This window comes from Halichoerus grypus, chromosome 1 (genome assembly GCF_964656455.1).
Source record: "Halichoerus grypus chromosome 1, mHalGry1.hap1.1, whole genome shotgun sequence".
Taxonomy (NCBI): Eukaryota; Metazoa; Chordata; class Mammalia; order Carnivora; family Phocidae; genus Halichoerus; species Halichoerus grypus.
The window spans coordinates 204,420,476-204,438,351 of NC_135712.1; the positions used below are offsets into that span (position 1 = coordinate 204,420,476).

Sequence of the window (17,876 nt, forward strand, 5' to 3'; positions counted from 1 at the left end):
AGTCTGCTTGAAGATTCTTTCCTCTGCCCCTCCCCACCAATAAATCAATCAATCTTTATTTATTTATTATTTTGAGAGAGAGAGAGTGAGAGAGCGTGGGGAGAGGGGCAGAGGGTGAGGGAGAAAGAGAATCTCAAGCAGACTCCCCACTGAGCTTGGAGCCAAACATGGGGCTTGATCTCACGACCTTGAGATCATGACCTGAGCAGAAATCAAGAGTCAGAGGCTTAACCAACTGAGCCACCCAGGTGCCCCAATAAATATATCTTAAAAAAAAAAGAAAAAAGAAAAAAGATGAAAAGTCTCAACTCTTAGGGTCAGAAAGAACTATCAAGATCATCTAATCCAACTGTGAAGTTTGAAACCCCTTATAGTATCCTATCCAGTGGTTGTGTACCCCTGTTTATGCCCCCCCCATTAGGGAGCCCCATCTCCTAGAAACACCATATGCTGTCTTGCAATGCTCTGGTCGTAGCTTTCCTTTGCAAACAGGGCAGGTGTTTGTTACCTTTGAGCCAGATGCCAAATACACAACTTTCTTTGCTTCATCCATGTGAAGACTGCAGATCTCAGTGCGATCTTTTGAGCCTCCGTCCCAAATGGTGAATTTCTCCTGCCCAGAGAGTAAATCCCACAAGCGCAGTGTGTGGTCCTTTGAGGCAGAGAGGGCGAGCGTCCCTTTGGCAAACACTTTCACATACCTCACCTCTCCTGCAGTAGACCAGGGTCAGGGAGAATATATTAGCTGAAAACATTTTGACTTTCCAACTACCAAAATGCCGTTGGTTTGGAAAAGATGATGGATTCAAACATAACCAAATTACAAATAATGGAATGTGGCAAAACTCAATTAAGAGTGCAACTGGTTATGATTAAATCAATTGCCCAGATGTGAATATGTAATAAACAGAGATCATTGCAATTTATAAAAGTTCAGCATTATCCAGGGAGTGTTTAAAATCAATAAACATGTAAAAACAAGGTAAGGTTATAGAGAAAATTTTACAATCTTGGAGAGATATTTTCCAAGCAAAACACGAAATTTGGAAGACATAAAGAGGAAAAATTGATCAATTGGATTACATAAAAATGCAAAACTTCAGGAGGATAAAGTATAGTTGAAAGTCATATGACAGATTAAGAGAAAATATTTGTAATATATAACAGATAATGGGGACTTTCCATAACAAACAAAAAGTTCTTACAAATAATCAGGGAAAATGCAAACAACCTCCTCAGAAACTGGACAAAGAATATAGACAGGAAATTTACAGAAATAGCACTTGTAGACAATAAGCATTAGAAAATGATGTGCAACCTCACTAGTAATCACAAAAATGCAAGATGAAATACCAATATATCATTATTACACAAAATATTCGCAATTTTTTTGGGAGAGAGAAAGTGCGTGCACATGTGCATGCACGAGTTGGGGGGGAGGGGCCGAGGGAGAGGGAAAGAGTCTCAGGCAGGCTCCATGCTCAGCCTGGAGCCCTATGCCAGGCTCAATCACGTGACCCTGAGATCATGACCTGAGCTGAAATCAAGAGTCGGACATTTAACCTACTGAGCCACCCAGGCGTCCCTGGCAAAAATTTTAAAGATTGATCACTGTACTACAGACAAAGATACAAGAAATAAGTTACTTTCATACTTTGCTGATGGAAGTATTAATTGATATATAAATTTGTAAAGGGCAATTTGGTAACACTTACCAAAAGTTAAAATGTGTAGTCTCTTGATTTTGTTAATACACTATAGTTAAATAAGATGCTGCCGTTCTGGGAAAGCGCATACAGGGTATGAGGGACTTCTCTGCACTATTTTAGCAACTTCTTGTGAGTCTAGAATTATTTCAAAATAAAATGCTCAGAAAAAGAGGGAAAAGGAAAAATGTGCATACAATTTGACTCAGAGATTCCACTTCTAGGAATGTGTCTTGCTGAAGTAATAGCATAGGTGTGTAAAGATATGGATGTTAGTTGCGGTGTTGTCTTATAAAAATAAAATTGCAAACAACCTATTTATGAAAAGGAAGTTGTTAAATAATATGGTGCACCCTTACAAAGAATGTTATGCAGCCATTAAAAATAATGAGATAGATCTATATATACACCTAACCGTAATAAATTATTACAACCGCCAATACTTACTGGGGGCTTTCTATGTAACACGTATAGTTGTTAGTACTTTACATGCATTAGACTCCTTTAATCTTATAAAAAGTCTATGAGGTACTATTATTATCCCATTGTACAGATATGGAAACAGAGGCAGAGCTGAGTACTGTAACTTATCCAAAACCACATGGTTAATAAGTAGTGGAACCAGGAATCCAGCCCAGAACCCAGGCTCTCAGCCGCTACAAAGCATTGTTACAATATATTGTGAAAAAAGCAAGTTACAGCCTAGCGTATAAAATAGCACCATCTGCTTTTGACACAAACTCAAAGTACATGAGCCTATACAGAGCCATTTCTGCATAAGTCTAGAAAAAAATTGCTTATGGCATATAACAAACTGTGAGTCCTGATCACTTCCATGGAGACCGATGGATGGGAGAGACTAAAGGGAGTTTTATTTCTTTATAATTTAAATGACAGGAGGAGTGGGAAATTTTTATTTGTTGCAATTTGGGTATTTTTCAACCCAAAATTTGTGTACATAGTAATACGTTACAAAATATCCCCACACATGGAACACTATGCTACAGTTAAAATGAATTAGAGATACATACATAAATATGGAAAGAGGCAAAATATGTGATGTTAACTGAAAAAAGAAACAGGTTATACAAGCAAAAGCTTATGTGACTTTATATAAAACCACACATATTTATGTATATCCAAACACCCCTTGGGGAAAGGGACTAGTAAATGCTTCACAACGGGCTCTCCAAGGAGATTGGGGAAAACCCTGATTTGTGGCATTTGCCAGTTTCCTTGGTGTAAATATTCCCATCCCTGGTTGATTTCAAGCCACTAACATGACGTCACTGAATGTAGGGTCTTAAAGAGAAACCAGTAACAAGCACCCCATTTCCACCACATGGGTACAGTAGTCAAGGGCATAGGTAATAGAGTGTGGTACGATACTTAGAAAGTGCTGAGCTTTGGGCACCTGGGTGGCTCAGTTGGTTAAGCGATTGTCTTCGGCTCAGGTCATGATCCTGGAGTGCCTGGATCGAGTCCCGCATCGGGCTCCCTGCTCGGCAGGGAGTCTGCTTCTCCCTCTGACCCTCCCCCATCTCATGCTCTCTCTCTCTTATTCTCTCTCTCTCAAATAAATAAATAAAATCTTAAAAAAAAAAAAAAGTGGGTAGGCTGTGAAAGAGAAGTATGCAGGAGAGAGTGAGTTCATGAAAGAGGAGAGCCAGAGGATTTGTCTCAAAGTTATCACAGAAGGGAAAAATGTAAGGACCTGGTGTTACAATGTTAACTCTTAAAAAAAAGGAAAGAAAGAAAATGCTGAGTTTTGAGTATTTATTACCTTATTTTAATGGAATTGATTTAGCTGCAAGCTTCTATAATTGAATATTTTATAATGGCTGTGTTTGGGGCGCCAGGGTGGCTCGGTTGCTTGCTCAAGCCAACTCTTGATTTTGGCTCAGGTCATGATCTCAGGGTTGCAGAATCGAGCCCTGTATTGGGCTCTGCTCTCTGCACGGGGTCTGCTTGTCCCCCTTCTCTCTCTCTCCCTTTCTCTCAAATAAATAAATAAAATCTTTAAAAAAATTTAAAAATAATGGTTGTGTTTGATAACTGTCTCACCACATTCCTGAAAACTACACCATCAGCTCTCGCAAGCCAGGATGAATGACCTCCAGCTCACCAGCATGTGATGGGAAACTTTCACTTTCCTTAGTACATATGCCCCTAATGCTCTCTGTTTTGCCAATAAACTGATTACTGAGATTTCCTAATTACAAAGTTTGATGACTTTTTCAAAAATGAATCAAGGTCCATTGGTAAATGGGTTCAGGTCTTGGAGAGACAGCTCACGCACACAAAAATACAAATATTGAATAGACCTATAGGAAAATAGCCATCCTGATGATAATAAAATGAATGGAATCTTATTTGACAGAGACTCTATCAGGACCCACCTCACTCCCAGCCCTTGAAAGAAAAAAAAAAAACAAAGAAGTTGAGAACATCTGATGCTTGCAGCTTTGGGGTTGGGGAGGGGGGTTATTCTGTAACATACATACAGCCTATTTGGAAAGCAATAAGATGCCACTTCTCAAAACCCATAGAAATGCTCACATCCTCCAATTCAAGACTCCTTCTCACTGGAAATATTCAACAGAAGGAAAAAAATATCGATGAGAGTAAAAAGAGATTCGTCGCGGTGTTATCCACGATAGCAGATAACTAGAAGTAGCCTAAAATAGCAAAAATTTAAAAAAAAATAAATGGAATAAAATAAATTACAAAAAAAAATCATTTAATACATTCTGGAACATGATCTGTTGAGAAGAATGAACTATTTTTGCTGCATTTCAACATGATAAATATGACATTTGATGGATCATAGCAGCGTGACTCATACCAGCCTCAAATTGGAAACCATGTAAATGTCCTTCAACTGATGTGATCAACTGATAAACACACGCTGTCCCTTCCATACAGCGGATGGACTCGGCAAAATGCAGAGGACAAACTATTGCCTCATGCAACAGTGAGGACGAGCCTCACACACATCAGGCGGTGTACCAAAAGATCACATAGTGTGCAATTCCATTTGCATGAAATGTCCAGAAAAGGCGAGTTGATAGACCCAGGAAGCACATCGGTGCCTGCCACGGGGCTGGGGGTAGGTAGGGGTGGAGATGTACTACAAAGTGGGCAGGCAGTGCAAAGGGAACTCCTTTGGGGTGATGGAAAGTTCTATGATTATGGTGATGGTTGTACAACTCAGCAAATCTACCAAAAACTGTTGCATCCTACGCTTAAAATGGGAGGAATGCTATGTCAATTACAACTCAATAAAGTTGTTTAAAAAAGATTCAATGGGAAAAAAAAGAATGTTTATGGCAAAATGTTGAGAAAAAAATAAGAAATAGTATACATTTTTGGTTCACGATGAAATAATATTTTTAATGCCTTTACTGAGGGGCACCTGGGTGGCTCAGTAGGTTAAGGGTCTGTCTTCGGCTCACTTCATGACCCCAGAGTCCTGGGATGTAGTCCCGCATTGGGCTCCCTGCTCAGTGGGGAGTCTGCTTCTCCCTCTGCCTCCCCCCTGCTTGTGCTCTCTCTCTCTTGCTCCCTCTCTTTCTCAAATAAATAAATAAAATCTTAAAATAATACCTTTATTGAGATATAATGCACAAGCATAAAATTCACCCATTCCACAGACAGTGGTACAATTCATTGGTCTTTGTCTGGTCAAGAGCTATGCAACCATCGCCACGGTCTAAATTTAGAATATTTTCAAAACCTGGCATTCCCTCCCCCTTCTCTCCTTATCGTGTAAACCATTTGGAGGTGTGCAATTCAGTGACATAGTAATTCACAGTATTGTGCAACCATCACCTCTATCTGATTCTGGAACATTTCCATCACCTCAAAAGGAAACACTGTCCCAATGAGCAATCACTTTCCCTTCCTCCCTCCCCAGCTAGCAACTGCTAATCTGTTCTGTGTCTCTCTGGATCTGCCTGTTCTGGACATTTTGTATAAATGAATCATATACATGATGTGGGCTTCTTTCATTTGATACAATGTCTCAAGCTCCAGCCTCATGGCTTCCTTGCTGTTTCTGGAAACATGCCAGTCTCTGTCCCCCTGTCAGGGCCTTTGCACTGACTGTTTCCCATTCCTGGGATGCTCTTCCTCTTCCTACCCCTCTGCCCTTTGCCCACCTCTTTGTTCGCACCCCTGGTGTCTTGGCTGAATCGTCCCCACTGGAAGAAATGCCTTACACCTGCCTGCCCTGAGTGGGTCACTTGGGTTACAGTTGCTGATGACACCCTGTTGTCCTCATTACAATCTGTAACTATATTTTGCCTTCCCAAATACTTGAGTCTGACTTGGGCCAGGATTAAGGTAAGGCGAGTGAGGCACTCATCTCGGGTGCCAAATTTAAGGAGGTGCCAGATCGCTGAGTTTCCCTGTTGCCTCTGGCTTCCATATGGCTTGGCACGGCACTATCGCTGATCCTGTCTTTAAGACAGCTTGCTATTTATTCATGGTGGGTTTTTTTGCATTAATTTTGATTTTTTTTAAACATTGCATTGCAATATTATTTATCTTTTTTTAAAGAATATTTTATTTATTTATCTGAGAGAGAGAGCGTGCAGGAGTTGGGGAGGGGCAGAGGGAGAGGGAGAAGCAGACTCCCCGCTGAGCACAGAGCCGGACGGACGTGGGGCTCGATCCCAGGACCCGAGATCATCCCCGGAGCCAAAGTGAGATGCTCAACAGACTGAGCCACCCAGGCGCCCCAAAATATTATTTATCTTGATGACTAAGTTGACGAAGCCAACTTCCCAAGCCTCACCTGTGTGTCCAGTTAGGATGTGGATCACCTGCTGCTCTTCCATGTCCCACACAGCGACAAAGCCGTCCTGGGTGCCAACAACCAGCAGCCTCTCCTCCAGGCTCCACGCCATGGCAGTGATGCCTGTGGCCACACAGGGACAACAGTGACCACATCAGCTCCCGGGCTCAGCCACGGGGTCCTCTAATGGGGCTCCACTCCACAGATGGGGAAACTGAGGCACGGGTTCAGTCCCTTGTCCAGAGCTACACACCCAGAAAGTGGCAGGGCCAGGCTTTTGAAGCCAGCACTGTTGGAGGCCAGGTTCAGATCTCGGTTGTAACATTTACGTTGCTCTTAGGGACCAAACCACATCGAGGTCACAAGTGTCTCCCAAGTTCTGTGGTTCTCACCGAAGGGCGATTCTGCTCCTGGGGAAGGTCTGGAGCCTGGGGACACTGGGCAATGTCTGGAGATGTTTTTTGGCTGTCACAACTGGGAAGTGGGGTGTGACTGCCATCCGGTGGGTGGAGGCCAGGGGAACTGCTGACCACCCTGCCATGCATAGGATGCCCCCTCCCCCCTGCAGAGGATGACCCAGTCCCAAATGTCAATAGCGCATGGTTGAGAAACCCTGCCCTAGTTGGACAAGACTCAGAAATGGAATTATATTGGCTGAGAACGAGGACTCTGCTTCTGACTTCTCTTCGAGATCAACATGTATGGAAAAATAAAGGCTGGTGCTCCAAAGAAAAAAAAAAATTGCCAATAATTTGGGCAAACAACAGCCCAGGGCTCGCTGCTGGGTCCTGATTGAAACATTGCTGAGGAGAGAGGCACCAAGTTACACGGGAGAAAACACTGGCCCAGATAGCTGGAGACCAGACTTTCTGAATGCCCTCGGGTAATTCCTTCCCCTGCTCTGTGCCTCAGTTTCCCCAGATGTAAAATAGTGAGGGGGAAGTGTTGAAATCAGAGCCAATCCAAGTCTGAGAAGCCCAGATTTTGTTCCCGCCTCATTGGGACAGGGAGTGAGGACACGGGATTTGTTTTTCTTTTCTTTCTTTCTTTCTTTTTTTTCTGGTCACTTACGGTGTGACCTTGGAAATGTGAACTCAAACTTCTCATTTACAAAATGACCAAACTGAAGCCCAGGATGGGTAGAAACTTCCGCAGCTTCGCCATGACTGGGGCTTGTCAGAGAGGCATGGTGGGTCCGAAACACAGATCATCTCCCCCCACCGAGGGATGGCAAAAACAAAATTTCACTCAGACTGTAACTTCCTATGCCTATGCTGAGGTAGATACCACGAATCAGCCACTGCACTATCTGAGATTTGTCCCCCAGAGCCATCCTGTCGTGTTTCCTTTTGTAACCAAGCCAGGAGCCCACAGGTGTTAGCAGAGTCCGCACTCCTCCGGACCCTGTAATTCCCAGGCTCCCTTGCAGCTGGAGATGGCCAAGTTCCTACCAATGAGACACTCATCCCAGAGGTGATAAAGTCTGCTTCTAGACCATGCCCTCAAAGGGAAGGGATCTTCCATCCACCTCCCCTTCCCACTTCCCACTGGCTGGAATGCCCCTGGCGTGGGTCAGAGCAAGAATTGCCATTTTGAACCATCAAATGGAAGTTTCACATTGAAAATGGCAGCAAACGAGACTGAAAGAGTCTAGGTCCCTGACGCCTTGGAGACCTGGAGTTTTACCTCTACTTAATGCCTGGACTGTTAAGTGAGGGGGAAATGAACCACTATTTTATTTAAGTCACTGCTATCTTGTCCTTTGTTATAGCATTCGAACCTGTAACCCAGTAAATACACAGTCTTACCCATTAAACTAGATTCGGTCTCAGAACCCTTCTTAACACAGCATTCTAGCAGCTGTCCCTAAATCAATTCCTCCATGTATCATACGTAATTTCTTAGAATTTCTATTTTGGAAGCTCTATGCCTTGGGAATGTATCTTTCCCTACAAGGCCCATGGCACAGAAATGGCCTGAGTTGCAATAATTGACATTTGAACCACAAGTTCATTGTATATTTAGTGGCCTTATAATTAATGCAAGAGATTATGGGTGGGCAGATGAAGGGATGGATGAGTGGAGGTAGACTGGTGCATGAGTGGATAGCTAAACGGCTGGCTGGATAAATGGATGAGTGGATGGATGGGTGTGAGATGAGTAGATGGATGAATCAACTGAGAGATGGGTGGGCGAGTTGATGAATGGCTGGGTGGATAGATGGGTGGAGGGGTGAGTGGATGGAAGATGTCCAGAAGAGGGAAATGGAAAGATAAGTGGTGTGGAGAGAGGGATAGAATGAAGATAACTAATGAAAGTATGGATGACTGATGGGTGGATGGAAGGAAGGAAGGATGATGGATGGATGAATGGATGGATGGATGATGGATGGACAGAAGGACAGACAGAAGATGGAAGGAAGGAAGGATGGAAGGATGGAAGGAAGGAAGGTGGATAGATAATGGATGGATGGATGATGGATGGATGGATGGATGGATGATGGATGGATGGACAAAGGACAGACAGAAGATGGAAGGAAGGAAGGAAGGAAGTGGGGGGAGGAAGAAGGGAAGGAAGCGAAACAAACAAATGGAGAGAACGAAGTCCTCTTGCCTCTCTGAACTTCTGGTGTCCCGGGGGAATCTATGAGTGCCACCAGCCTCTCAGGGGCCAGTCAGTCATCAATCCCTACCTTTTGGTCTTACTAGCATGAGCCAGTAAATCACAAAAACTATCTGTAAGATGGACACTTGATTCTTAGAGGCAGTCAGCACCCCCTTGCTCTGGGCTCATTAGCAGTATTTACAATACTCATCTACAGTCCCTGGGAGGCAGAGACAGTCGAGTCAGCATGAGACAGCAAGGGCACACCCTGATGGGACCCTCGAGGCCTCCCTACCAACAGAGGGGAGCCCCAGAGAGCAGCCAGAAACCCTTGCCATCCACTGCCCTCAGGCACGACGGAGGCCTGGCAGGATTTTTGCTGTGCTGGGGAGACTCACCCTTGTGACAGCCTGTGACGGTTGCCCGGAGGGGTCCCCCCGGGGGCTGGAGGAATCCCCCAAGGGGTATGAGCACAGGGTGGGGGCACACCCGGAACCAGCTCTGGGCCTGTTGGCACAGCTGTCCCACCAGTGCTGGATGTGAGGCGGCGAAGAAATGGAGTCGGGCCAGGAGTTCTGTATATAGGATGCTCCTCTCTGCAACAAAGAGGACTCAGGTTAAGGGAAAGGGCACTGCTGACGGGTGGAGTCCGCCACCATCTTCTCCTGCCTCCTTCTCTCCTTTCCAAGGACATTCACCCCTACTTCAAGGGCACCAGGTGGTTCCTAGCCTCTGGACCTTTGTCCCCGCTGGTTCCTCTGCCTGGAATACTTCCTTCTTCTCCCCTTCCCCTTTCTCATGCTAAATATCTCATTTTAGCTCCAGGGTTACTTCTTTAAAGAGCATTCTCCAGCCCAGCCCTCTAATCCACCCACCCCACCCCCACTCCCCTGAGCTCATCAGAGCTACAATTGACATTTCTTTGTTTATTCCTTCACTACCCTAGATCTTGAGTTTCCCCGAGAACAGGGATGATTGTTCATTGTGTTCTTAGAGCCTAGAACATCACAGACACCCAGTAAATGGTAGAGGCCGCTTTTCGGCAATGGGCTTGAACAATGCAACGCAGAGCAAGGCAAAAGGGCCCACAGCGACCACTGAACTGAAGACAGGCCCATCAGGCGAGCCGCCTCAAATTATCCAGAAGCCCTAGTGGACCAGCTACTGACAACCAGGCACAGATACAAAAAAAAAAAAAAAAAAAGGAAATTTCCATATGTCCCCAGACCTCCTGACCTTCCTCCTTAAATACAGCCCCTCCCACTGCTGTGGGGCAGACAGCCTCTCCCCTGTGTGGTCCTGCCTGCAGCTCCCTTGGGGTGTATTCAACAAACTTCCATCTCCTTTGTTCTAGAAACTTCTATCTCCTTTGTTCTGCCTCCGGTGAATTCTTTCACTGCTGGAGCCTGAGCCACCCACTTCTACCGGATCATCATCATCACCCCACTCTCCATCTCAAGTTCCTTAATTTAATCACATCATTTGCCATATAAGACAAGAGTCACAGTTTCCAGGGATTAGGAAGTGAATATATCTTTGGAGGGGGGCCGTGTTTTCTGCCTACCACAACAGAGGTATCCTCATTATTATGCCTAGTTCATGAAGGGGGAAATTGAGGCTCAGAGAGGTTAAGCAACTTGTGCAAGGTCACACAGCCAGTAAGAGGCAGGAATCTAACCTAAAAAGTTTTATTCCAACCTCGAATGAAGACCAGGGACAGTGAAGCAGGCAGTTCATTTTCCCTGTTGTCATCTTGTCCTAACTGTGGGGTTTGGGGCAATGGTGGCAATGCCCTGTGCCTTGGTTTGCTGGTGGGTGAAATGAGGCAAGGTCAGGACCAGGTGTGAGTGCCCCACTCACCATGGGTGCAAAATTTAAGGTGGCACCACCAAACTCAACCACCCAGACAAATACTATTTTTTTCTTTTTAAAAGATTTTATTTATTTATTTGACAGAGAGTGAGAGAGCACAAGCAGGGGAAGCAGCAGCAGAGGGAGAGGGAGAAGCAGGCTCCCCACTGAACAGAGAGCCCAACGCGGGGCTTGATCCCAGGACCCTGGGATCATGACCTGAACTGAAGGCAGCCGCTTAACCGACTGAGCCACCCAGGCGCCCCCAGATAAATACTATTTTAATGCAATATTTTAACAAATCAAAATTAATGCCCCCCAACCCATGGTGAACAAAATATCGGCTTTTAAAATAAAAATAGAGTCAGAAACAGCACCACACCAAATCATCCTGGAGCCTGAGGCATTAGGAGAAATCCGGTGGGCTTTGAGGAGCAGGCTCAAAGTCCCGGAATGTGCTGGAACTCAAGGTTGGCCAGCTGCGCCCTCTGGTGGTGACATTCATTCCTACACCTTCTCATGCGGGGCAAGCCCCAGGTTGTCAATCAAGGATTGTTGAAAAGAACGTGCTGTGATTTGGGCTTTTAAATCTTCCCTCGAACTGGGCAGTTGTTCCCAAGGCTGTTTCCCTGGTAAATCACTCCCCGTGAGGTTTACAACTGCTGAGCATGAATGCACAAGAAAGGCCAAACTGATGGTGGGCACCAGCATCTTCCTCTTGGGACATACTTTAGTTCAATCCCATATTTTGCACATGATGGAAGCTGAGGCTCCACGCAGAAGTGACTCATCCAACAACAACAACAAAAAAACCCCAAAGAAACAAACAACAACACAACAAAAGAAATGGCTTGTCGAAGGCCGTTCACATCAACAATATTGATGCTATCATGTGACAGTAATAGGACCCTTGGATGGCACCATGGGGACAGGCTCTGCAAGAATTGACTTGCATATCTTTCCTCGAAGCTCTAGGTAAGAAGGTTGACCAGCATCCCCATTTTGCAGATGGAAACACTGAGGACAGCAAGGTGGGGGGTGGGGTGGGGAGCATAAGGGACTTGCAAGGTCACACCACCAATAAGTGGCAAAGCCCAGATTTGAATCAACACGGTGGGGCTCCAAATCTGAGTTCTTGGCCAGGACTGGTCTATGTGATAGGGCTAGCAATTTGGCAGGGAGTAAGTGATGATGCCCCTACCCTCACAGAGCTCAGAGTCCGGTGGGGCCCTCAGGTGATACAAAAGACAACCGGTAGAAATAATAAGAGCTAAGACAGATGGAAAAAGGGTGCAGTGCTGGAGAATGCAGGGACTAGGGAGCCAGGGGGGTGTCCAGGTTCAGTGGCGGCTGGGCTTCTCCTAGGAGGAGCATTTGTTTAAGCTCCAAGGGAGCCCCAGAAGGGATATAGGGACTTAAACACCTCTATAAAACTCCTTATAAAACCCTCAAACAAAAACCAGATGGGAACTGTGTAATAAAAACCACCCTGGGGGCGCCTGGGTGGCTCAGTTGGTTAAGCAGCTGCCTTTGGCTCAGGTCATGATCTCTGGGTCCTGGGATGGAGCCCCATGTCTGGCTCCTTGCTCAGTGGGGAGTCCGCTTCTCCTTCTCCCTCTGTCCCCCCCCCCTCACTTATGCATGCTTTCTCTCTCCCTCTCTCTCACAAATAAATAAATAAAATCTTTTAAAAAAGATACACTGGCCACCTCATACTCATTAGGATGACTATTATTTTTTTTTTTTTAAATCAGAAAATTGGGGCAACTGGGTGGCTCAGTCGGTTAAGTGTCTGACTCTTGGTTTCAACTCAGGCTGTGATCTTGGGGTCGTGAGATCAAGCTCTGCATGGGGATCCACGTTCAGCATGGAGTCTGCATGAGATTCTTTCTCTCCCTCTGCTCCTCCCCCTGCTCTCTCTCTCTCAAATAAATAAATTTTTTAAAATCTAAAAAAAAAAAAATCAGAAAATTAAAAGTATTGGTGAGGATGTAGAGAAATTGGAATCCTTGTGCTCTGCTGGTGGGAATGTGAAATGGTGCAGCCACCGTGGAAAATGGTATGGTGGGGGGCGCCTGGGTGGTTCAGTCGTTAAGCGTCTGCCTTCAACCCAGGTCATGATCCCAGGGTCCTGGGATCGAGCCCCGCGTCGGGCTCCCTGCTCGGCGGGAAGCCTGCTTCTCCCTCTCCCACTCCCCCTGCTTGTGTTCCCTCTCTTGCTGTCTCTCTGTCTCTGTCAAATAAATAAATAAAATCTTTTAAAAAAGAAAATGATATGGTGATTCCTCAAAAAAAAATAAACATAGAATTACCATTTGATCCAGCAATTGCATTTCTGGGTGTATACTCCAGGTCTTGGTGTAAGGTCTTGAAAAGATATTTGTATACCTGTGTTCACAGTGGCATGATTCACAATGGGCCAAGGGGAGAAACAGCCCAAGAGTCCATCAAGGGATGAGTGGATACACAAAATGTGGTCCATCCATACAATGCAATGTTATTCAACCTTACAAATGAAGGAAATACAACATGGATGAACCTTGAGGACATCATGGTGAGTGAAAGAAGCCAGTCATAGAGGGCAAATACTGCATGGTTCCCCTGATATGAGGTCCCTACAGTGGTCAGATTCATAGAGACAGAAAGTAGGACGGCGGGCGCCAGAGGCTAGAGGTGGGGGTGGGGAGTTGGTGTTTCATGGGGACAGTCTCGGTTTGGCAAGATGGAAGAGCTCTGGGGATGGATGGTGATGATATTTGCACAACATTGTGCATGTGCTTAACACCACTGGGCTGTACACTTAGAAATGGTTACTTTGGTAAATTTTATGTTCTGTGTATTTTCACACAATTTAAAAATGAAGATGAAAACAGACCAACAAAACACCATCCTGGGCAGAGCATCAGAGATTCTTCGAGCTCTAGGGCAGAGGGTGGACCAAACCCAGCCCAACGGTTTACCCCAGGAGCTAAGGATGTTTTTTACAGATCAATATTTGCAATGGACAGGATGGCAGGAAACACCGACTTTGAACCCCAATTAAGCAAAATGTTTTCCCCCAGAGCAAAAACTCCCCCTTCTTTCTCTTGAGTAGACTTTTTTTTTTTTTAAAGATTTTATTTATTTATTTGACAGGGACAGAGAGACAGCGAGAGAGGGAACACAAGCAGGGGGAGTGGGAGAGGGAGAAGCAGGCTTCCCGCTGAGCCGGGAGCCCGATGTGGGGCTCGATCCCAGGATGCTGGGATCGTGACCTTAGCTGAAGGCAGACGTTTAACCAACTGAGCCACCCAGGCACCCCTTGAGTAGACTTGTGTTACAAAAAATCATGTTCAATTATTATGATTGTATTTTGATTATTATCAATAAAAAAAGTCATGGGAACGTGTTTTCTGTCTTGTTATATTAAGTACTAACATAATTTCCTCGATTTTTGCCTGAGATTTTTCCTATCTGGCCCTTTCTAGAAAAAGGTGCCGGGCCAGGGAAGGGGGCGGACACCGCTTTGGTAGTGTTCAATCTAAAGCTCTTCCAGGTTCAATTCAAGATTCTAGAAACCCCGCAGGTGTAGACAGGAAAGGTGTGCGGGTTAATGAAAATCCAGCTGGGGGCTCAGTGAGAAGAATGGGCTTCTAGAAGTCAGTGCAGAGTGAAGGCCCCGGCCCGCCCCCGCTTCCCGGCCAGGCCGACTCACCCATGCCTCGGAGCTCCACAGCCGGGCGGCACAGCTGGAGGGCGTCCCGGACCAGGCCGACCTCGGGACAGTCCAGGTGAGGGCCATACAGGTCAAAGTCATCCAACAGGCCCTCGATGCCCCCAGAGACACCCCGGCAGGAAATCCAGTTCATGCTGCCTGTGGGGGGCAGGGGGTGTTGTGGGGGCACACACACCTATCCATTTCTCTGGGGGTTCTCAGCATCGGCACTGCGGATGTTGGGGCCGTGCACTGTAGGATGCTGATCAGCACCCCTGGCCTCCACCCACCAGATGCCTGTAGCCCCTCCCCAGTAGTGATAATCAAAAACACGAACATTGCCCCAAGAGTCCCCCGGGTGCAGGATCACCCTGGGTTGAGAATCACAGGGAGGAGCAGATGGATAGGTAGATAGACAAATAGAAAGATGGAGGGATAGATGGATGGGTACATAGATGATGATAGATGGATAGGTATAAAGATGAAAGATGACAGATATGATAGACAGACAGACAGACAGGGTCTCATTCGAAGACCACATTTCTCACCTCTGCACTATCAACTAGCACTAGATGCCAGTAGCACCCCTCCCCCAGCTGTGACAACCAAAATGTCCCCAGACATTGCCAGGTGTCCCCTGCTGGTGCACAGAATGACCCCTGGTGAGAACCACTGTCTTAGGAGGAGCCAAGCATTCTGACTTTTGCCCTTTACCCTTCCCAGGCTCCGGGAGGCGGGAGCACAGCGGAGGGTTGGGACCCGCTCACTGTCCCCTGCAATGGGTGCAACCCTTACCCAGAACCTCCTGTTTCAGCTCTTCGATGCGTCCTGAGTGGACCAGGTGATGGGGCAACTCCTTTAGCTTCCGCAGATTTGCCACCGTGTCTGAGAACCACAGGGGCTGAGGGGCCACCTGCAGGGGAGGAGGGGGCTGGAAGCCAGGCCACGATGACATAAGGTCACTCATTCACTCCACACACATGGGCCAAGCCGCCACGCGCGTGTGACACTGGAGGGGACTGGGACACAATTCCAGACGGAGGTGCCCCACGCCCACCCCAGGCAGGGCCAGGGCAGAGGGAGGAACTTGGGGCTCAGGGAATCCAAGGGGCATCGGAGCTGGGTCTCAGAGTTTAAGTAGGAGTCTGTCTGGGGAACCCTATAGGAAAACAATGGTATTCCCGGGCAAGGGAATGGCATGCGCAAAGGCCCAGGGGTGGGAGATGCCAGGAGTTTAGGGCGGTTCTGTATGCGCCTGAATGTTGTGATTCTTCTGCCCCTCACCCCAGAATGTTGGGGATGGAGGGCATATTCCCCATCTGCTGCTCCCGATCCCATTATGCTCAGAGGCTGAGGGGACCTCCTGCTTTCTGTGGGAAGAGAAGGGACGAAGGTGAGGAGAGCATTCTGGATGGAAAAGAAAGAGCAAGGTGGTCCTAGCCAGGGAGCCTTGGCTTTGCCCGCACAGCAGGGTGGAGTGTGCAGGTAGTGAGCAGGGGTCCCAGACAGACAGTTCACCTTGCGGTCCAGGTTCAGGGGCTTCCCCACCAGCGGCAGAGTGATGAGTTTCTTGGTGCCCTGGCTCCAGGCCCCTGAGAAGAAGTCAGCCAAGACTCCGTGCCTCTTGGCTCTCTCGGGCCCGGACAGGTAGCGCTCTTGGACCACCTCGGCCAGCTGCCTGCAGAGAGGGGACATGGGCTCATGGGCCTGGGGGATGGGGTGAGCTCAGAGGGGGCCCCCAGCCTTCCAGGAACCTGTTCCCAAATGCAGGTCCCTCCTAAGCCACCTGCCAGATGCTCGCTGGCTCTGCTGACCACCTGTCCTACTTGTTACCTAACATTCATCTATAAATTGGCCCATCTTTCTTTTTTCCCCTTAAATATATTTACTTTATTTTTTTTTAAGATTTTATTTATTTGACAGAGAGAGACACAGCGAGAGAGGGAACACAAGCAGGGGGAGTGGGAGAGGGAGAAGCAGGCTTCCCGCTGAGCAGGGAGCCCGATGAGGGGGCTCGATCCCAGGACCCTGGGATCATGACCTGAGCCGAAGGCAGACGCTTAACAACTGAGCCACCCAGGCACCCCTAAATATATTTACTTTAAAAAGGAACATTTGGGTTCCTCAACTTAAACTTAAAATAAGGTACTGTAGGACCCAGCTACTCCACTCCTGGGTATAGACCCAAAAGAATTAAAAAAAAACAACAAAAAAAAACAGGTGTTCGAATGAAAACTTGTGCTCATGTGTTCACGCAGCACTGACCACAAGCCCGAGGAATGACCCAAGTGTCCATCAATGGATAAACAGATAAACAAAATGTGGTCCATCCATGCAACAGGATATTACTCAGCCACAAAAAGGAGCAAAGCCCTGATTCACGCTACAACACGGATGAACCTTGGAAGCTCTATGCCGAGGAAAGCAGCTGGATACTAAAGGCCACATGTTGTGTGGTTCCATGTATATGAAACGTGCAGAAGAGGCAAATCCACAGAGACAGAGAGCAGATTTGTGGGTGCCAGACAGGGGCTGGGGCCAGAGAGGTGGGGGGATGGGGAGTAACTGCCGATGGGGACCAGGTGTCCTTTTGAGGGGATGGAATTGTTCTGGAACGTTTTAGAGGTGATGGTTACACCACATTGTGGATGCACTTAACGTTGCTGAATTGTACACTTTAAATGGATGAATTTTATGTTATGTGAATGTATCCTCAGTTTAAAAACCGAGTTAGTTGTGTGTTAGTTAGTTAGTTAGTGGTGTGGAAACCCCTGAATGCCGTGCTAAACGCCCTTGTTTCGCTGGGAACGGGGGTAAAAGAAGGATCTGGAACAATGAGGAGCCCGATGAGCGAGCCCTCGCTCCCGGAAGCCCAGACAGCATGTCCACCATGCCGGACCCACCTGTGGGCGATGGCCAGCAGCGTGAAGCCGTCCACGGGCCGCCGGGCCAAGCAGTGGCCCAGATCCCGGCGGAGCCTCACCCACAGCAGGGGTGGGAAACGCAACAGCTCCTTGCTGGGCGGGGTCCAGTCCCGGTACACAGCCTGCAGGACCTCGTCGTCCAGGGACAGGACGTCCTTCAGCTCTGCCTCTGAGAGCCCATGCCTGCAGGGAGAAGGGACGGGCACTGGGACACGCTGTGTCTCCTGCGGTCGGAGGGCGCAGACACCCAGGGACGGGGAGACGTGGCCAGCAGCACAGCATCCTGCCCGCCACCAGAG

The 17,876-nt window shown here is 47.2% G+C and overlaps 1 protein-coding gene across 1 annotated transcript in view; it reads right to left on the reverse strand.

Annotated features, from left to right (window-relative positions):
- NWD1 (NACHT and WD repeat domain containing 1) overlaps positions 1 to 17,876 on the reverse strand; it is a 60,065-nt gene that overhangs the window by 17,852 nt on the left and 24,337 nt on the right. The window contains 7 exon segments of the mRNA XM_078054074.1: positions 509 to 711; positions 6,505 to 6,627; positions 9,507 to 9,704; positions 14,654 to 14,812; positions 15,449 to 15,566; positions 16,172 to 16,331; positions 17,557 to 17,760. Of these exon segments, the coding sequence (XP_077910200.1) occupies positions 509 to 711; positions 6,505 to 6,627; positions 9,507 to 9,704; positions 14,654 to 14,812; positions 15,449 to 15,566; positions 16,172 to 16,331; positions 17,557 to 17,760 (1,165 nt within the window).